This window comes from Lagenorhynchus albirostris, chromosome 19 (assembly GCF_949774975.1).
Source record: "Lagenorhynchus albirostris chromosome 19, mLagAlb1.1, whole genome shotgun sequence".
Classification (NCBI taxonomy): Eukaryota; Metazoa; Chordata; class Mammalia; order Artiodactyla; family Delphinidae; genus Lagenorhynchus; species Lagenorhynchus albirostris.
In genome coordinates this window covers 18320090-18333365 of record NC_083113.1, presented here as the reverse complement: position 1 = coordinate 18333365, position 13276 = coordinate 18320090, and the positions used below count along the sequence as shown (strand labels likewise).

At 58.3% G+C, this 13276-nt stretch overlaps 1 protein-coding gene across 1 annotated transcript in view; it reads left to right on the top strand.

The window, feature by feature from the left end:
• Positions 1-9007, top strand: part of CHST8 (carbohydrate sulfotransferase 8) — a 120741-nt gene extending 111734 nt beyond the window's left edge. The window contains exons 3-4 of the mRNA XM_060130940.1: positions 7294-7331; positions 7883-9007. Coding sequence (XP_059986923.1) covers positions 7294-7331; positions 7883-8989 — 1145 coding nt within the window. The 3' untranslated portion in view covers positions 8990-9007. The remainder of the gene's footprint in view (positions 1-7293; positions 7332-7882) is intronic.
• Positions 9008-13276: the final 4269 nt, after the last annotated feature.

Genomic DNA, 13276 nt, shown 5'->3' with positions numbered 1-13276 from the left:
GTGGAACGGCAGGACAGCTGTCGGCTTTGCAGACCCTCTAACTGGCTGGCTGGTTGACTGACAGGCAGCTCCAGGGCCCCACTCTGACAGCTCCAAGGGGATTCGCGGACAAGGAGCTACCCAGTTGAAATGCGGATCCTAATCTCAGAGGCGAGGGAATGGAATCGCTAACCAAAACAAGTAGCGGTCCGAGCTGTCAGGTGCCCATCAGCCCAAGACGGGAAGATTCCCGCTTCCCTCCCCGGCAGACAGGTCCCAGAGGTCCTGCGATCGTGCGGGAGCTGGGCTCAGGGAAGCTCAGCCGGGGCGAAGGTATCCATTTGATGGGGATACCGGGGGCCGGTGGCTTCTATCCTGTGTGCGCTCTCTATGCCCACCACTGTGCACCGTTTCATTTACACATCTGTGGAACGGGGAGATGGGTATTTTTATCCCATCTTCCTGGTGAGGAGACTAAAGTTTAGTGAGGTTAAGGTCACACAGCAGTGTTCTCATTTTCTCTTTTCCTTCTTTTTAAATATGCTGACCCCTTGTTAAAAGCTATGACTCAGTGGCGTCTCTAGGTTAAGGGAGAGGAAGCCCTTGCTCTGGTCTGGGGCCGAAGGTGACCCCACTGTGAGTTTGGTTGTCTCAGAGCAACTTGAAGAAGTTCTCCCCACTCCCCAGAGGCTGAGGCAAGAGGACAGAGTCCTGCAGGGCCACCTGCTGTCCCGCCCAGGAGCATGTGTGGCCTGACCCCCACCTTTCCCCAAGGTCCACACTGACTACAGAGCCACCTTTTGGTTCCAGGAGCAGCCAGCACCTTCATCTGGGGCCCCCAGCTGCCTGGAGCCCCATTTGCCTGCCCTGGGCCCTGGGGGCAGCAGGGGTGGCATGGCTGTGAGCTGAGTCCCTAGCAGAGAATTTAATGAGTTGAATTTTCCAGTGAACACAAGTGAGAATTTAAGGCCCTTTGGTGAGGCTTCTTCCGTCTGAGTTCTGTGCCTTGAGTCCAGGCTGCCCTCTAATTGCTGAGTTTTGCATCAAATCTGCATAAATTAACAATCTGCCCAGATGAAGGGAGCAGCTCACAATGAGGCAGACAGAGGCCGAGGGGGCGGTCAGGAGGGCTTGCCCCTCAAAAGGGCAGAGCCTGAGCTGGTGGGAGAAGAGCCGGAGGAGATACAGCCACTGCGAGGACCCCGGAGCAGGCCCTGGCCAGGTGCCCCCCAGGTGGCAATGCGAGGGAGCCAGCTGGGTGTGTCAGTTCCAACCACACAGACCCCACACAGCCGGGGTGGGCTGGACAAACCCTCGGCCGGCACAGCTCCTGTCTGCATCTGGCTAGTCGGCTGGCGCCTGCCACCCAGACACACAGACGCTTCTCAGGCTACCAGGCCGAGCCGGAGAAGCTCAGCGGGAGGGTTGGTGGACTCCAGCCGGAACCCTGGGCTGCAGAGAGAAGCCCGACACCCGTCCCCCTCCAGGGCCAGCTCTCGGTCCAGGCAGCCTTGGCTTTCTCACGAGCGTTTACTGAGCTCCTGCTGTGTGCCAGGCCTTGTGCCAGACTCTGTCTGACACCGTTTCTGCCCCAAGAACACGGAGAACTAACACAGTCCTTCATTACTAATTGGGCCACCAACCCAGCAAGGGAAGTGTTTTCTCACCTCCTCCAGGGTTTCCCTGCCCAGTGCTCTGAAAGCCCTCTGAAATCGCTTCCCCCGTGTTAGGAAATGAATTGTGCCCCCCCCACCCGCCAAATAGGTTGAAGTCTCAGCCTCTAGCACCTGTGCATGTGACCATATTATAGGCTCTTTGCAGATGTCATCAAGATGCGGTCATTAGGGTGGGCCCTAATGCAAAACGACCAGAGGAGAAGGGACAGGTACGTAAGACAGCCGTGGGAGGACAGAGGCAGAGGTTGGATCTCAATTGCCACAGCCAAGGAGCATCTGGGGCAGCCAGAAGCTAGACGAGGCAAGGAAGGAGCCTCCCCTTGAGGCTCCGGAGGGAGCAGGGCCTTGCTGACGCCTTCATTTCAGACATCTGGCCTCCAGAACTGTGAGAGAATGCATTTTTGTTATTTTTACACCAGCCCGTTTTGTGGTCCTCTGTTACAGCAACCCTAGGAAACCTCTACACCCTCTGTGAAGGTTAAGTTTATATGTCAGCTTGACTAGGCTGTGGTGCCCAGATGTGTGGTCAAACACCAGTCTAGATGTTACTGTGAAGGTATTTTTTAGATTACCTTTATTTTTACCTTTATTTTTTGATGTTTTATTTTTTGATTTTTTAATTTTTTTAAAAGGCTTTATTGAATTTTTGTTACAATATTGCTTCTGTTTTATGTTTTTGGTTTCTTGGCCCCGAGGCGTGTGGGATCTTAGCTCCCCGACCAGGGATCGAACCCGCACCGCCCCCTGCGTCGGAAGGTGAAATCTTTAACCACCGGACCGCCAGGGAAGTCCCTAGATATGATTACCTTTGAATCAATAGACTTTGAATAAAGAGATTACCCTCCATAATGTGGGTGGGCCTCGTCCAATCAGTTGAAGGCCTTAGGAGAAAAGAAGGAAAGAATTCCGCCTCCAGACGGCCCTCAGACCCGAGCTGCACCATCAGTTCTTCCCTGGGTCTCTAGGCCGTGGCCTGCCCTGCAGATTTCACCCATCCTCCACAACTACAAGAGCCAATCGCTTAAACTAAACCCTCCTCCACATACATATATCCTGTTGGTGGTTTCTCTGGGGGACCCTCATTCAGAAACCTTTCAGACTCCCTGCAGAGTGTGGCCTCGCAGCTCCCTCGGGGTCTCTCCCCTGACCCGAGCCACCAGCACATGCACCCTGGCTGCCGTTTCTCCTGCCAGCATCCCAGTCTCACACCTTGTAGCTCATCACCGCTTGCGTGAGGTCCTGCACACTGGCCAGCCAGGCAGGGCTGCCCCAGGGCATGACGGCCTTTCTCCCAGTACACGTGGTAGGTACAGGATCAACTTCTTTCTTATTGGGATGTGGAAACAGCAGTGCAGGGCAACGGTGTTCATCGCACCAGACGCAGCTGCCAGGGAGTCTGGGGTGGGACCAATGCTCGGATGCAGGATCTCGTATGTGGGGCACCCAGGGTGCAGTGGGGGACTTGCCTTTGGTGTCTCTCCTGGCTCCGCCCAGCCTGAAACCCCTGGAGTCTCCTGGCCTGATGGGCAGCATAAGTGGACGTGTGGGTGGACAGCACAGATGGGTGTGGGGATGTCCATCATGCAGGCTCAGCCGCCGGAAGAGCCAGGCTGTGGAAAGGAACCAAGGAAACCCAGCTCAGTGCAGGAAACTCTGGGGAATCCAAGGACCACGAGTCTGAAACTCCGGACAGGGCAGGGACTTTGCACTTGCACTCATAGCTGGGGCCCCGCCTGGCCCCTCCAGTTCTCTCCCATCTCTGTCCCTGTTTGTGGGTCTGACTCCTTCCGGACAGCCATGGCTTCCCCAAGGCTGCAGCGTTTAGAGTGGCAGGACCCTCTCCCCACTGCCCATCAGGGCCTAGGGCTGGAATTTGAGCAGCTAGAACAGCAGTCACTCTCCTCAAATGACCTACCTGGGGCCAGGGGGTCAAGGCAGCCCTTTCTAGGCACTTGAGTCCTATTTTGACCCACGTCAGTGTCACTTGTCTACACAGCCAGACCGAAAGGCTGGTCCCCGGCCCCCACCCCCAGTGGGTCCCGGGCAGCCAGGATTGGGACTTCTGAACTGAACACAGCAGGTCTCCCTCCTGTGATTCAGAGAGGAGTGGTGGGCTAGGGACCGTCCTCCCCAACAGCCCACATGCCAGTGACCCCCCCGCTCCCCAGCTCTGCTGCAGACCCAGGCTGCACGGCCTAATTATAGGGCTGGCCTCTCACTCTCATCCGTCTCTGCATCCCCTTGGCAGGCAGCCAGGAAGCTTCTTCAGCCAAACGCTCAGAAGAAAACCTTCAGCCAATGAAGGGCTCGCAGTGTGGAGGGCGCTTGGCAGCCCCAATAGCTCACACCTTGTTTACTCCCACCGATGCTCACTGCCATCATACTGCATGTGTTTCCACCACTCTGCCAATCTCCTCTGTCCAGAAAGAGAAAGTGGTCGTTTATTTCTTTCCGTACAGGGGGATAGGGCTCCCTTACAGGTTATTAATGTTATGCTGAAGGGAGAGGACAGGTGACTCAGACTCTGAAAGCAGACTCTGAAAGCAATGACTGGCATTGGGGGTTCCTGTCACAGGGTAGGCGTGAGGGAGACAGGCGAGGTGAGACGCAGCATGGTGATATTGGATGGAAGAGAAGGCTGGGGGCATGGCTTTTATCTACCTCTTAGACTTATTTGGGGGCTGGGCCTGTGGTGCTATGTTGAGGCCAAGTCCCCCGTGGCACGGGTTCCGGGGGCTCCTGGTGACAATACCTTCCTTCCTGGTGGTGCAGCAGAGGCAGGGCCCTTCCCGGGCTGCTCCCTGGAGCTGTCCAGGGTCCTGAGTGCAGCTCTCTAGGGAATGCGCAGGCCCCAGGCTCAAGATGCCCAAGGCTCCTCCTGGCCGTCACCTGCTCAGAGCTGGGGGTGGTCTTTGCTTCAGGCTTTATCTGAACAGGGTGTGAAAGAGCAGCTTCCTCCAAGAAAAAAGTAGGGACACCGGGACCCTGGCCAGCGGGGCCATTTCCGGCCATTTCTGTTACATTTCCTTCCTTACATTTCTTTATTCCAAAGCGGCCATGTGGGATAGGCTCACGGTCTGCCAAAAAGCTGCCATAAGTTTAAGGGTCACGAACATGCAACTTGTGGCCACCTCAGGCTCCACATAAGATCTGTTGTTGGGTTTTCCACAAGATAATCGTTTTTTTCAAAGGGGACAGTTGCAACCAGTTGGCTTTGTTGGACAAAAGTGGTCAGTAGCTCAGGAGACTCACCCAGCCCTGGGCTCTGTCCAGCAAGGACTTTCTCTCCAGGCTGTGCTCAGAGCTCTGGCCTGGCCTGCCTTGGAACCCCTTCAGGCTCAGAGCCCTCCTGTCCGGTCTGCACAGATGAAAATGGGTCAGACCTCACAGCCCACCACCCTCCAGGCGGTGGGGATAGAGCTGATGGGATGTCGCAGCCGTAGGGGCTGTGGCTCTGTGAGCACATCCTCATCTGACTTCACCTGCTGGCAAGATGCCTTTTGTAAGCGGCTCCTCCACCCCGTTCTCGGCCAAATCTGGCACGACTCATTTGCTCCAGAAAAGGAAAATAAATAAGCAGCATCGCACCTTGACAAGTTGACAGGATTGACAAGCAGAGTAAACTCCTGTGTCTGAGGCTCTGAGGAGGAAAGGTGATTTAGCAGAGCCAGCTGCCATCAGAAAATAATTAAGGACACCCGGCAGCGTGAAGGAAAACTGAGTGTGCAGAGGGTCCCTTCTGGTGAAGGGATCTGTGATCATTGGCTGCAAGAGGGAACTTGCACGTATCAGAGGGAAATGAGCCCAGGAAGCTCATGCTGGGGACTGCCACCTGAAGAGATGTGGAAGGACGCGGGGAGCGGGGGGCACGGCAGAGGGAAGGAGGCTCTGGGCTGAGAGGGGGACCCTTTGAGGGGCTTAACTCTAAGAGGCTCCTGCCTCAAGGTCAGGCACCTGCTGCTGACACTCCACCCCCTGAGGGGTGCAGCCAGTTCTACAGGGGGCTTCCCCCTCTCCATGGAAGAGTCTGGAAGGCCTGTTTCAGGGCTCAGCCACATGCACACACACATAATGCACATAAGCTGGGGGATGCCCGGGAAGGTGTGGACACTCTGCCCTTTGCCCAGGGAAGGGTCATCCTCTGGGAAAAGAGGTCAAAGACTAGTATTGCAGAGAAGAAAGATGCAACGTAAGTTGTGCCTTCACCTCCACCTATCATGGGACTCGGAAAAGGTCCAGCCAGGCTCAGGGAATTTAGGATTTCCAGCCCAGGGGTGACCTCACGTTCCCCCACTCTCACTGGCAGATGAATGAAGGAGAACTGTGGGCACATCCTCAGATCGACCAGTATAAGGCCAGGGGCATAGCAGTGGCTGAACCTGTAAAAATGGATCTCACAAGGAATCAGCGGAGTCCCTGGGTCAGGGACAGAGGACCCGGATGTCCCCTCGTCAGCTGGGCTCCAGCCACTGGACCTCTGCCGTGTACACAGAGACAGCAGGGGAAGAGCCTTCAGAACAATCCCCACCCCCAGCAGCAGGCAGAGCTCAGTCAGGCGTCCCACCGCGCCAGCTGGAAGTTGGAGCTTTCCGCTTGTTTAAAGGATGCCCAGTGCTGACTGTGACTGTGGCTTTTGGCAACGCCTCAGAGCAGAAATGTCCACTCGCCTGGCACAGGGGCAGGAAGAACCCCGACGCCTCAGAGGCCAGGCTGGGATGGGGAAGGAAGCCAAGACTCCTGAATAGGCTCCCCCGAGGAAATCCTCCCGTTCTCCTGGGACCTCCCCTGAAAAGGACCACCTGGGACCAAACAGACCCAAGCAAAACCCCGTGCTCTGGTCAAAGCTTCGACTCCCCAGAGCTTATCCTGAGTGATAAGCGCAGGCAAAGCACCTCCTTGGTGGGCAGTGCGAACAGTCTGGAGCGTGGCCAGTGATGCGCTGATCTCTCTCCATTCTCCCCCTAGTCGCCAATAAAGGCTCACCAGGCAATCAGTCCCTGTGCGGGCCTCTCTTCAGCCCTTTGGAGATGAAGCCAGCTCAACCAGGAGCCCCAAGACCAGCTGAGATGGCCCAAACCGCAAAGCAGATGCCGAGGTGAAGGAACTTTCTGGAGCCAGTGGGGAGGCCCAAGGCGGAGGGGAAAGAGTGTGTTCCACTCCCAGGCCTGTGTGCCAAGGTATGGGTACGAGTGTGTCATCTTCAGGCACAGAAAGGCTAGAGCTAGGACAGGGTATAAAGAGAAGATGGACAGATCTTCCCGGAGGGCCCTTCCCCATGACTTAATGAAAGTGTGAGGTGGGGGCAGGCTGTGAGGTTCCTGGGTGCTCCACTGGGCAGGTATGCGGGCACCCTTGGGCAGGGCGCCTCTGGACCCTCGTGATGGTCACATCAGGAGGTGGGACACCCAGCAGTGAGCATCAGCTGGGAGCCAGTGGGACCACGTCTCTGCTGCACTCCCACTCGCTGCATGGGTATGAGAGGGGAGGGGCACTTGCACCGTGCCATGCCTCTCCTCCCATCCCCCCGAACTGCCTTTTCCAGCCCGGGCACCCACAGTCAAGAGCCTGTAAGCAGGTGGTCCCTGTGGACCACGTGATACTTCCACTGCTAACACCGTCCTCTCTGTTTGCTTTTCAGGAATAAAGTTCAACATCAAGCCACAGGAGCCCCACAGCGTGAGTTCTGAGAGTCTGATGAATCTCATGGGCAACCTGGGGGAAGCTGGGGAGGGCAGGGAAGAAAGCTCAGAGCTCACAGTAAACCCATTCTTGGAAAGAAAAATGTGTCCTGTCTTCCCCAGGAGCCTTGGGAACAAAGCCTGGGACCTTGGCCCCATGAATTTCCCTTTCCCTTTGGATGGCGGCCTTGGCCTGTGCTGGTAGAAGCATTACCTCTGAGCCTGGCTCCCCCGGGCCACCAGCTCCCCCTGCCCCTCGTCACCAGGAGGCTATTCCTGGGAGACCTGCGCCATCTTGTGGCCTAAATGACACTTGCACCTCACACCACGGCCTCTTGAGGGGAGAGGGGATTGTGGGGGCTGTTATGGGGGCTCAGACCAAAGGGGTCGCGTCCTGCAGGGCCAGCCTGTCCCCCTCTCCCTCACCTGGGAAAAAACGCAGTCTACAGAGGGGTCAGGGAGCCCGGCCGTGGCCAGGGCCTGACCTGTGTGACCCACAGTGCCCAGCTGACCTGTCCACCCTGCTAACCAGTTCTCTTCTTGCCCCAGGACCTCCCATCAGGCAGTTCCCAGGATGGTGACTTTAAGGCACCCACAGAGAGTGTCACCCGAGACTTGTCCAGCCGGGCCCCGAGGGGCCTGAACCTACAGGTGTCCCAGCAGCCTCAAGCCCACCTAAACGTGGGGGCCCGTCTGCGACCCCGGCAGCGCCGCCGGCGACTGCTTATCAAGAAAATGCCAGCTGCGGCGGCCATCCCAGCCAACAGCTCGGCTGGTACGTTCGTCCGGCCAGCACCCCGGGCCCTGGACGGCCGTTGGGTCAGCCTGCACCAGAGCCAGCAGGAGCGCAAGCGGGTGATGCGGGAGGCGTGCGCCAAGTACAGGGCGAGCAGCAGCCGCAGGGCGGTCACGCCCCGCCACGTGTCCCGCATCTTCGTGGAGGACCGCCACCGCGTGCTGTACTGCGAGGTGCCCAAGGCGGGCTGCTCCAACTGGAAGCGGGTACTCATGGTGCTGGCCGGGCTGGCCTCGTCCACCACCGACATCCAGCACAACACCGTCCACTACGGCAGCGCCCTCAAGCGGCTGGACACCTTCGACCGCCAGGGCATCCTTCACCGCCTCAGCACCTACACCAAGATGCTCTTCGTCCGCGAGCCCTTCGAGAGGCTGGTCTCTGCCTTCCGCGACAAGTTTGAGCACCCCAATAGCTACTATCACCCCGTCTTCGGCAAGGCCATCCTGGCCCGATACCGGGCCAATGCCTCTCGGGAGGCCCTGCGGACGGGCTCCGGCGTGCGGTTCCCCGAGTTCATCCAGTACCTACTGGACGTGCACCGGCCCGTGGGGATGGACATCCACTGGGACCACGTCAGCCGGCTGTGCAGCCCCTGCCTCATCGACTATGACTTTGTGGGCAAGTTTGAGAGCATGGAGGACGACGCCGACTTCTTCCTGAGCCTCGTCCACGCGCCGCGGAACCTGACCTTCCCGCGGTTCAAGGACCGGCACTCGCAGGAGGCGCGGACCACCGCACAGATCGCCCACCAGTACTTCGCCCAGCTCTCGACCCCGCAGCGGCAGCGCACCTACGACTTCTACTATATGGACTACCTGATGTTCAACTACTCCAAGCCCTTCGCAGACCTGTACTGAGGGGTGGGGCCAACCGGCCGTGGGCGGCCCGGCGCCACCCACTCACCTGTCCGCAGGGGCATCCCACGCTCCGCGGGTTCTCACCTGGGAGCTGAGATGTACCCAGAGCAACAGGGCTCTGAGGAGCCGTGCCTGCTGGGTGGTGCAGGCCCTTCAGGGGGCCACAGAGGCCCAGGCCTTGGATGGGGACCCTGGCCTCTGTCCCATACCCTCTTCCATACACCTCAAATAAGGGAGATGCTGGAGGGTGAGCTGGACACCCCAAGAGTCCCAGCTGCCCATACCCAGCTCTACCGTCAGGATGACCAGGGAAGTCTGAGGCCCAGAGGATGAAGGCCCCGGCTGTAAGGGATTTCCCGCATCCCTCAGCCATTGCCTTGTACCAAACCACAGGGTTTGCAGCTTTTCTAAGACCCGGGGGGAGGTTCCCTTGGAATGAGGGGTTCCAAATAAAGCACATGGTTTCCAGAGCAGCCAGGTCAGTCCTCTGTGCGTTGGTGTGGAAACACAGGGGCCCTTCCCCGTACTTTTTGGGGCTCCTTCTCTCTCCTGAGGACAGCCTGAGCCCCGCGCCTGCAGACCCCAGCCAGGCAAGCCCAGGGCACAAGCAGAAGGAGCAGAGCACCCAGCAGCTCACTTTCAGGATGCCAGCAGCATCTCGCCTCAGGCTCCCGAGGCCAGGTCTCCGTCAGTAGGGTCCTCCCGTCTGGGTACCGGCACATTCATCCCCAAAGAAGATAGACCTGTCCCCGTGGAGGACCATCAAGGTCCCTTTTTGTCAGTGCACTTTGTGGGGGGCCCTCTGGGGACTGCCAGAGCAGTGACAAGCTCTCTGGGCAAGCTTGCTATTTGGGGGCTGCCCCTGGGGTCAATGGGACACTGCACACGGGTCTCAGGGGGTGTGGCATTTCCAGGCAGGGAGTGATGCCATCCTTGGCTTTCTGAACCCTGGGATAAGCAGGGCTTTGGCCGGAAGATGTCATCTGCAGACCCCCTGACCGGGCCTTGATCCCTGACTGCATTCCCTGACGGAACCACTTCAAAGACACCAGGATTGCCTGCCCACATGTGAACCAGCTCTGCGGGGTGGGGGCGGGGGGGAAGGAGCTGTAGAGGAAACTTCTCCCCCAGAAGCATACATTTTTCACACGCAGAAATGGTCTGAAATTGTCAAAAGGCAGGGTGATTCTCGAAAGGCCTCAGAGAAAGTGTTAGTTGGAGCTTTGAGTTTGGGTATGACTACGGCAGTTTTGGGGTCTTGTTTGTAATAGGAAGTGCTGCCTGGGTGTTTCTAGGGGCCTGTCTGTCTGCCACCATTGGGTCTCATCTCTCTGTCAGCCTGTCTGCCCGCAGTCTGCCGCATGCCCTCCTGAACCCTTCTGTGGCCTTTCTCTCCCGAGCTGGCTCTCAGTCTGCTCCCAGTTGCTAAGGGAGATGCTGCCAGACACAGGGGGCGCTGTGCTCCCCAAGGTGGGACATCCCAGCCAGGTTCACACTAGCATGATTGGCTCCACCTTTCTTTCTGAGCTCTGGAAAGGTATAAAGGCAGAACAAGGGGGTTGAGGCTGCCCGCTACCTGCTCAGGGCCACATGTAGCCAAGAACCCTGATCAGGGTGAGGTCTCCGCTCGGGTTCCAGCTGCAAGTGGCCTGGGCCATTGGACAGAAGGAACCCAGAGGGGCAGGGAGGAGGCTGGGGTCAGGGCCTGAGGGATTCACAGGGGTGGAAGGCAGGAAGGCAGATGGTGAGAGGCTCAGAGACGCCTCAACACCTCAGCCAGGGCCAGGTCAATGTGAGAGGAGGCAGGGAGGGGCCTGGCTGACCATAACCCAGAAACAGCTGCCCCTAGGCTGCGGTGCTCACAAAGTGAGGTGGAATTCCTAATGCAGAAACAGTGCCTCTGGTCGAGGATGCCTTTGGCGAAGACTGTGGCAGTGTCACTGGTCTTCTACTCAGCAAGAAGACACACAGAAGCCCGGCTGGGGCAGCCTGCAGGGCACCTTCACCCACTGCTGCTGCTTGGAGGCGATCAGGTTTGCCCAGGGACCATCCTTCCATGGTGTGAATGAGTGTGTGTGTGTGTGTGTGTGTGTGTGTGTGTGTGTGTGTGTGTACTTGAGGGTAGGAAAACACATCTTGTGTCATCTCTCAGAGACAACCAGGCCTGGGTTGGGCAGATGTACACACAAACACATCCATCAAAGAGGGGCTTTCCTTCTGGGTGGCGACGGCAGAAGCACAGTCCAGGCAATGACCATGATCACCGCTTGATGGTCCCCAGTATGAGCTCCAGAAGCCCAGCCCTGAGACCTCACCCTGAATCCACTGAGATGGTGCCGGGCCCAGCTCCAGCCCCCAGCCCCAGGCCCAGCCTCATATAGCCCTAAGGACAGTGGACTTAACTGCCAACAAAGGAAAGTGTGTGTGTGTGTGTGTGTGTGTGTGTGTGTGTGTGTGTGTGTGTGTGTGTTTCTGGGGGGCGCATGGTGAGCATGTGAGTCTATGTGTACGTGTATAAGTGTGTGTGAGTGGTGTGGTAGGTGTCTTATGGGCATCTGTGTCTGGGGTGAGGGGGCGTGTACACGTGTGTGAGCCCGTATATGTGTTGGGAGGATGGGGGGAATGTGGACCTTCCTCCCTCCTCTCTGGGACCATCGTGTGCTGCCCCTCCCCTGCCCCTCCCTGCCCCATTTAACCTGTTTACCACTTCGTGGTGAAGGAGGGGGCCCTCTGGGTCAGGGACCCAAGAAGGGGTCACAGCCTCCTTCCAGGGGCCAAGCCGGCCCATCAAGTTGCGAAAATAACCACTGAACTCCCAGTGCCCTCTGCCAGCTTGGTCCTCCAAATAGGCCCTCTCTGGGGCAGCCCACAGTGAAGTCCCTGCAGCTGAGCCCTCCCTAGACATGAGACCTGCTCTCTAAGTGGTGAAGAGAATAAACATCCCAAAAGCCCTAGAGTCCCCCGGGGAGATGAGATGTGAGGTCCAGCCAGATGGTCAGACATGAGTTTCAGTTACCTCTGGCCTCCCAGACATGACCAAACCATCCTATCTGCTGTCACCATGGGCCTGGCCACCCACAAAAGGGCTCAAGACAGAGGTGGGCAGGCAGTGGATGGAGGGGCAGTCATCCAGGACCCCTATCCCCTCCCAGGCAGGGCCTGTTTACCAATTTCATCCTCAGGGTTGAGACCCCTTGGTGGGGGAATGGGAGCCCCAGGAGAGCCCTGAGGGCAGAAGGTGGTCTTCCCTCACTCTCCCCGTCCTCTTGGCCCTTTCCTCTCTGGGGAGCACTCATGGCTAATCATGGGAATTTTGTCCTGGTCTCTCCCCCGATCTCACCTAGAACTGGGCACAAGAGGATAACTGCTGACCTATGGGCCCAGGAGTGGACCAGGGTGGTCTCCAGGAACTGGGGGTGGGCAGTGTGGGGCTGAGCAGGGCTGAAAGAATCCTGCCCCCATCTCCGGGCCCCATGCTGGTGGGTACAATGACCCTGGATGAGGCTGGGGGAGCTGCCCCTGGCATGGGGAGTGTGCTAGCCCCAGATGATCTTGCTGGACGGAGGGGGCTCCGTGGTCCACAGTCCCAGGCTCAGGGGAGGGCACGTGACAGCCCTGAGCTTTGGTTCTTCGGGGCGGCCTGGCCTGGCGGTGAGGCCTGCGCTGCTCCCTGACTCTTCATGCTGCCCAGAAGGGCCCTTTGCACAGGAGGCTCGGCTGTAAGAAGACAGCAGAGGGTGGCCAAGGGTGCCGCTGGGGTTGGGGCCACGTGGGAACAGACGCTCCTGCCCCCTCCCCGTCTCTGGGCCGGCCTCCAGGAGGGGAGATGGAGAGAGTGGGCTGGAGGTCTGCTCCCAAGATCACTTGAAGCCTAGGGCAAGGGTCAGGTGTCAGAGGTCAGAAGTAATTCCAAACCATGGGGCCTAGGGTTTGCCACCGCGAATCAAGCGCTCCTGATGGGCCAGTGCCATGATGCCCTCTCCCACGTGCTGCCTGATACACCCTCCCAGCAGCCCTGACCATGCCTTACCCTACTTCATAGGTGAGGAGACCGAGGTACAGAGAGGCCTGCCCAGAGCTGCACAGCGGCAGGACCTGGAGCTGAAATCCCACCCAAGCAGTCAGGCTGAGACCCCTCACTTTTGGGCCCGCCTTCCGCCCCGCCCCTGGGCATCTATACTGTTGAGGAGTGGGGGAGCGAGGGAGGGCGCACATCTTCTCAAGCAGAGACAGTACTGGGCCACCAGAGGGCGCTAAGCCCTCACTCCTGAGCAGAGGCCTGAGCAT